This window comes from Quercus lobata, chromosome 6 (assembly GCF_001633185.2).
Source record: "Quercus lobata isolate SW786 chromosome 6, ValleyOak3.0 Primary Assembly, whole genome shotgun sequence".
Classification (NCBI taxonomy): Eukaryota; Viridiplantae; Streptophyta; class Magnoliopsida; order Fagales; family Fagaceae; genus Quercus; species Quercus lobata.
Genome location: NC_044909.1, coordinates 6,529,318 through 6,537,203, shown reverse-complemented (window position 1 = coordinate 6,537,203; position 7,886 = coordinate 6,529,318). Strand labels below are relative to the sequence as shown.

The 7,886-nt window shown below is 33.4% G+C and overlaps 1 protein-coding gene across 1 annotated transcript; it reads right to left on the bottom strand.

Annotated features, from left to right (window-relative positions):
• Positions 1–4,549: 4,549 nt before the first annotated feature.
• Positions 4,550–6,737, bottom strand: LOC115994315. Its single transcript, XM_031118404.1, has one exon. It carries the CDS (start codon positions 6,593–6,595, stop codon positions 5,435–5,437), a length of 1,161 nt encoding a protein of 386 aa, XP_030974264.1. The 5' UTR covers positions 6,596–6,737; the 3' UTR covers positions 4,550–5,434.
• Between the last annotated feature and the right edge of the window lie 1,149 nt (positions 6,738–7,886).

The window sequence follows — 7,886 nt, the reverse complement described above, 5'->3', positions numbered from 1 at the left end:
AACCAACTACTTATCAAAATTAAGTTTTGGACAGAACCAAGGTATTGCATGGTCCTCGGACTCAAACCTATGGGGAAACCAACTACTTATCAAAATCGAGTTTTGGACAGAACCAAGGTATTGCATGGTCCTCGGACTCAAACCTATGGAAAGGCCAGCTACTTAATAAGAGTTCTAAGTTGCTCAATCCTTGGATCAAATACCAGAAGATGTTAAAGTTATGAAAGTTATTAGGAAGATGGTGAAACGCCTTATTACTCAGTGACCTGTTGGGGCAGTTCATTTTTTGGGTCATATGTCCTCGGATGATTACCTCCTACACTGCACCGAGCATTCAGCTGTCATCTCGGCTATGTTGGGGTAAGTGTTGTTTTCTTAGGTTGGCATTATTGTGCCAAACAACTCTATTAAGTTCATAGTAATATCTTTTCCTTAGCAAGGGTTTCGACCCTAAGTGTCATTTGTTCAAGTTGGCATTATTGTGCCGAACAGCTCTCGTAAGTTCATGATAACGTCTTTCTTCTTAATTAGGGTTTCAGCCCTAAGTATCATTTGTTCGATTCAGTATTATTAAGTCGGGTAGTTTCAATAAGCACAAAGCAAGATCTTTTTATTAACTGGGATTTTAGCCCTAAACATCGTTCAGAGTATAGAAATAAAAAAGAAGTCGTAGAGTAGTGCGTCTATTTACGACATAACCATTTTAAAAAGAAGAGATAGAATATACGAAATAAAGCAATGATTACTTTTATTAATATAAAGGAGTATTACAATGTACAAAGAAGGGCTTAAACAAGCCTATATAGAAAATGAGTTACAAAAATAATATAAAACAAAAAAAAAAACAACAAACGAACAGTCAGAAATCTTTTTAAGTTTTGCTCCCAAGTCCTTCCAAATTCTGTCCCATTAGCATCCATATTGAGAGGAGGACCTTCCTTGGTGGGAGAGGAGAAGAAGAGGAAGAAGGAAAAACACTAGGATGGATCTGGTGGTGGAATGAAGAAGAAAGAGAGGCAAAAGGAGGCGCTAGTGAAGGAAGAGAGGAAGAAGCAGGGATACTTTGTCCCTGCGTCAGTCCTGACTCCTAACACGCTGGTGCCATGTTAACTTTGCTCATAAGAGAGCGGCTGGTACTGATAATGGGTGACCCCAGCTCAGTGGCGCCAAAAGTTTGACGCGACGAGTCCCTGCTTTGGATTTTGGCTGAAAGGAGGGTAAGAAGGATTTTGAGTCTCTGCCATCCCTGCCCTGACCGAGCCATTTTGAGTTTCATAAGAACATGGTATTTCTGGGAAGGGTGTGGTTCCTTCATTACTTACTCCTATCTCGAACGTAACACAATTTAAGGTGTAACTAACGGATAAAGTAAACTTTGGAGGATGCTAAGTGTTTCAGATTTCAGAAGGATTAAAAGGGTCTCTGTACAAGAGAAATAACCTCTTGCTTTTCTTCTTATATGAAGGGCAAAACGGAAGGTATTTAATCTATCCAGATTTCTAAGAAAATCTGAAAACAAGAATATACCCGTTCCACTTCCCCACATCGTCAATAACCGTCGAATTCAAATGGTCTCGTAAAGGGAAATCATTAAAGGCGCGTTTTGGATAAGCAAATGGCAGGAACGCATTGTGAATGCATTTAGAGGAATGTCTCGTAGCCCGATATGTTTCCTAGGTAGATAAAGAGATACCAACATTAATGAAGGACCGAGTTAAACGAGTCGTAATAAAGGCTTGGCATTACCAAAACCCTCATCTCCAACCAAGAGGTCGGACAGCAGGATTTTAAGGGGCTATTGTGGAGCCCAATAATTTATGGCCCTGACCCATTTATTCATTGGGGCTCAAGACCCGAGCCGAGGAAGGTTATGGCCCAGGATCGGTAATACAAGTACAAAATAGTCTTGGGACACAGCCGATGACGATTCAGTCCTCGGCATGTCTGAGGTCTCACTGGAAGGAAGGGCAAAAACGGTATAGGAACGGTTTGAAAAAAATCTAAAATATCTAGGTCAATAAAGAAGGATACGTTGGAAAATATAACGATCAGGGAAAGCTGCCCTTACTGCCATTCAATACTCTGCACCTGACAGAGCCATACTTTCCAACTTTTACAACCACCCCCAACCACTCCAGATATGGATTGATGGGACAAGTATCAGTCTTGGAAAAGTCGATTCTACACGTGGACGAAGGATAAGGAACACATGCGAGTATAAAAGGAAAAGTAAGCAATTTAGAGCAGGGGCTGGGAAAAATGGCCAAAAACCAGAGCCTCCCAGCCCGCCTCCAGGAGAAAGACTCTCAGGGCGAACACGATTTAAATCATGTATGAACACCACGAAAAACCCACCGTCTGGTGACTAAGGCCTAACCTTTCAAACCCACGCTCTATAAATGATATTATTTGGGCTTTTTTACGTACGAACCCAACACTATTATGGGTCGTTACAAACTGAGTCCTTACAATTATATATATATATATATATATATATATAAATCCAGGTTAGGGTGGTCCTGTTCACCATTAAAAACACAAAAGACATAACAAAAACATAAAAATCAAGATTTAAAAGCATATATTTTTTTTAAATTATGAACATTCTTCCTCTTCATAAGAACATCTAAAGCCTATCGATCCAAACAAAACTGTCAAGGGGATAGAAAACATTGAGAAAGAAACGTGGGTGTATTTGATTTGGTTTTAATTTTTGGTTGTAGTGGCTGTGAGTTTATGTTCAAAATTTATGGGTTTAATTTTTGGTTTATGTTCAAGATTTCTGAGTTTAGTTTTTGTTTTGTGTTTATGTTCAAAAATTCTGGAAACATAAATAGTAAATACAATCTTATGCAATAGTAGCAATATTGCATAAATAAAAGTCCCAACTATTTCAAGGTCAAAAAATGGAAGATTTTTGGATAAGAATTAGAGAAGAAGTACGTGGCTTGGGGACATATGACCATTTGATACAATAAGGGGCATTTTTCCTTCTCTTTTTTATTTTTTATTTTTTTATTAATATTTTAAATTTTAAATAAACTAGCCACAGACCCACGCGATGCATGAGAATATAAATATTATGTAATGAGGTATAAAATATAAAAAGTAACCATTACTTCAAGTATTGTCTATTTAAAAAAAAAAAAGATTTCTACAATTATTATTTTTTTTTTATCTTTTTATCTCTACAAATATATCTTTTTATTATTTTATTTTATTTTTTTTATGTTTGATTAATATTTTTTTAAGGTGAACCATATTCTTCAAACTTCTATTGTATTGTATTATATTTGCTTAATATATAACTAAACTTTATAAGTTTCAAATTTATTATTCAAATTTCTCACATCTTAAGGAATAAAGAAATTATCATAATAATCAAAATTCATTACAAAATTATATTGATATCTTAACCAAAATTAAAATGAAACTAAAGGAATAAATAATAGGTTTTATAATAATTTATTACTCAAACAATTGGTAGGCATATTCAAATTTATGTTTCCAAAAAAACTAAGTATTAACCCAAACTAAAATTTAACCAAAGCTATAAAAAGGAAAGAGAAGACTTTCTGATGGGATATTAAAAAAAAAAAAAAAAAAACACAATACCAAAACACATATTAAAAAAAAAAACCATCAACCTTAATTAGAGTTATAAGAAAGAATAAAAATTCACCGAGAGAGAGAGTTTTGTATAGGAAAAATATGGATTGAATGAGAAAACGATATCAAATTTATACAAAATAAAATGAGTAGAAAAAGAATCAAAATATAAAAAAGATGAAAAAAGTATAATGGTAAAGTAGTGGGAAGATAAAGAGGCAAAAAGAAAAGAGAAATGTTGGAAAAAGTGTAATAGTAGGTATATGAACTAATAGGGAAAAAAAGAGTTTTTTTTTTTTTTTTTAAAGGGGAAGAAAAGTTTAAATAGAGAAAAGAAAATATAAAAAATAAATGAATGATGTCGCTGCTGAAAAATATAAAGAAAAGTTTAACAGCAGTAAGTCTTTACTCTAGCCAAAACATTCCCCGGCTCCTCAACAACCCACCCCTCCCCCCTCTACGCGCGCTTTCTCTCTTAGCTGCACTCAAACTTGGAACAAAGCAAGTTTGAGGATGAAACACATAACTAACAAATAAAAAATGCAAACAAATTAGGTCACTGTGTGATCATTATGCAATTGCTGCACCATGCACTTCCCTCTTAACCAGCTCCCACTTTTGTAACATCCAAGCTTTATTTGTATATATTCTGCAGACGGGAGGACCTTCTATATGACAGTTCACGAACTTGAACAAGAACGAGTACCAAAGCCCTTAAAATGAGTCTCTTCTCTGAGCTGTGGAATCTCAACCACAACCAAAGACTCCAATACTCATTCATTTCATACAATTTCAGGTAGGTTGGAGTGTTTGAGTTGCATTATGCAGGTTCATTTTCAACTAAAACACAAAGTTTGGTTCCAAAGATCTCAATTGTGCACAATTTTTCAGTTATAATAAAATTTACTTGTATATAAAAGATAGGGTTGAAATAAAGGGCAAATGGCAAGAGAGTTAAAAATAACAATTGTCCAATCAAAAGTCAAAGTAAGGTGTAATGGTAAAAAATGGTCCAGCTAGGCCTCATGATAGATTTAGTGACTTGCAAACACGAATTCAAAATACTCTCCTAACTTACTTTCACCACAAGAAAGCTGATTGCTGGATCTGTCCACTTGGCTGACCTGAATTTGACTCGAGCCATTAAGATAAACAACTTATAAAGCAAGTACTTTTGCATTTTCTTTTTTATTCTGTAGAACAAAAGAAATCCATATACTTTCTGCTGCTCTTTCTTGTAGCCATCTGAACATGCAGTGCATTCCAGATAGGCGCCATATGAGAGCTCTGCAAATCAAAATAACATAAAAATTCTGCAAGTACTGAGAGAATTTGCTCACAAACATGTTAAACAGAAAATTGTTAGGTATCTTGGAATGCACACAAATTATGAGACTTCACCATAGTTTCAATATATACTCAGTGTAACCAACTTGAACTAGCAATATCAGTCTCAAAATTGCATGCACCAACATTACAACACCATCCAATAATACAATTGCATACAAAGAGCATGTATCAGGGAGCTAGATGTCTTTTTTATAGCAACAAAATGAAAGGAATTAAATTTCTGTGACAAAAGTTCCACAGATAAATTATATTTTAGTTACAAAATTTCAGCCGTGGAACTATTTGCAGAATTATGCCCATTTATTAAGCAAGAACAGATCACAATAGCCTAGCAGATGATTATGCATTTTTGAACTCGAGCTACAATGTTCAAACAAATAAAAGATAACTCACATTACCAATAAAAAAGTTATATGGGTTAATTGCAATCTTGGAGCCCAACTAAAGCAAGTAATTTAACAAGGTTATTCTCTTCTCATTTTGAAGAATCCAATGATCCCTTGTATAACTTCAACAGCTCAGAAGCCTCGTCCTCATGAATCATAACAAACTTCTGCAAAAATGTCTTTTCAGGGCACTCAAAATACACATGCATTTTAAAATTCTTCTTCACCAAGCCTTTTGATAGTAAAACTTGCAGAACCAAACCCCTAGGAATCAATCTCTTCTCCAAGCTCAAAGAAAAAAGCATTGAGTGTTTCTTAATGAGGGAAGACTCCATACCCATCTTGTTGACAAGAAAATCCATTACCCTCGTAAGCTTTTCCTCAGACACCGTCATACACCATGGATGGTTTCTAAATGCCATAGAAACCTCATCCTCAGTCCAACCCCATTTCTTGTAAACATTGAGCTTCCTTTCCCATGTCGATTTGCTCATTGACCGCACAGCATGTACTGCCTTGGCAAACTTCATCGTCGAAGGATTAAATCCCATTTCTTTTACTTTCTCCACAGCCACTCTAAACTGAACAGGATTAACCCTGAATGCTCTTGGCTGTTTTTGAAGTATAGAAATGATAAACGACTCGGGCATTCCGCTCTCTCTCAATGTATTAATATTGGGCACCACATAAATTTCAAGATAATTTGTAAACATACCCGAATATCGTTGTAAAGCTTGAAGAGTCTTATCCTCAGACTGAAGCAAGCTTTTAAACAAATCAAAGGAAGGGATAATTTGTTTCTCTAAGCTTCTTCTAAAAAGCTCAGGGAACCCACTAAACATTTTTGCAAGGTCAGGACTTGGAATCCCTTTAGAGGAAAAGAATTCCATTTTGGGCAAAAGGGTTTTCTCAGGATTACATTTGAGCAGTCCTGGGCGTCTTCTAACAAGGTTCGAGATCTGGGTTTGAGAGAACCCATGGTTCTTCAAAAACTTAACCACAGCATCTGCTTTTTCTGGGGTTTCGAAATCAACATATTTGGAAGCTGATAAAGCAGCTTCTGGTGTGAACCCAAATGAGTTTATGAGGTAAGAGACAGCAAATGGTAGCTGACTTGAAATGCTGGAGACATAGTATTTCCAGTATAAAGATGGGTTTTGAAGAAAACCCAGTTTGTGAATTGGTGTTGGAGATCTACTAGTAATGTGTTTCTCACCATTTAGAATGGTTTTGTAGAGACAATTAAACATGGGGATTGAAAAACGCACCTGTTTAGTTGTGTAGAAGCAATGACTTCTGTGCCTGACTGAATTTTTGAACTCCACAGGTGGTAGAAAAACTGACAAAAAAAAAAAAATGGTGCTGGGAAGTGATTTTAACTAAAACCCTCCTGTGGAATTGAAAAGAGGTCAATGTTTTTTTTACTAAGAACACGCAGAACCGACGTCGTTTGTGACCTATGCTATGTAAAGAATTGTTTTCCTATTTATATAATTTGTTATGTTATTTATAATTAATTGATTTTTTAGACTTTTAAAAGTCGGGGAAAAAAAACTATATAGATTTGGCAGTACAATTGAGTCAAGAGCCATGTAGTCCAACAAACGGGATTAAAATTGTGACGTCTAAGGGTGTAAATTTCTTCTCCCTCAAATCTTAAAATATTAAAAAAAAACTAAAGAATGGAATTGAAAAAAAAAAGAAAAAAAAAAAGTAAAACTTTAAAGGACAAAATTGAAGACATACTTAGAGGGTGTAATTAAGTCCCTTTTTTTTTTTTTTAACTTTCAAAGAAATACTCAAATTTTTAGTTTTATATATTAAATTAACACAAAATTTATTTTAAAAAAAACATATGCAATTCGATTTATTCAATGTACACAATTATTCAAAAAAATGTGTATAATTATATACACATTTTTTCAAAAAATATATACAATATAGTACATTAAACTTACTCAAATTTTCAAATAATGTGTATAATGTTATATATTCAATTTACAAAATTTTTTAAAGAATGTGCACAATTCAATATATTCAATATATATAATTTTTCAATTCTATAAGTACTATGTACACAGTATTTAATATAATGTACACAATTACAATTAACAGACACAATTTTTCAAAAATATATACAATTATATAAATTCAATGTACACAATTTTATATATTTAATTCACATTATTTTTCAAAGAATTTACAAAATACTATACATTTTAAGTACTTAAATTTTCAAATAATTTACATCATTTTGTTTTTTCAACGTATAAAATATTTCAAAATATTTCAATATTATAAATTCAATATACATATTTTCTCAAAGAATTGACAAAATTTTGTACATTCAACATACTCAAGTTTCAAAAAATATATATAATGTTGTAAATTCAACGTATACATTTTTTTCAAAAAATGTACACAAGTTTTACTTATCTTACATTCAGTGCATATAACTTTTCAATGAACATTCACAATTTGGTACTTTTATTATACATAATTTTTCAAAAAAAATTACATGAGTTTGTATATTCAATTTAT

Bases quoted from the DNA above. Each gene is read 5' to 3' on its own strand.
- LOC115994315 (XM_031118404.1), bottom strand. From the start codon at position 6,595: ATGTTTAATTGTCTCTACAAAACCATTCTAAATGGTGAGAAACACATT.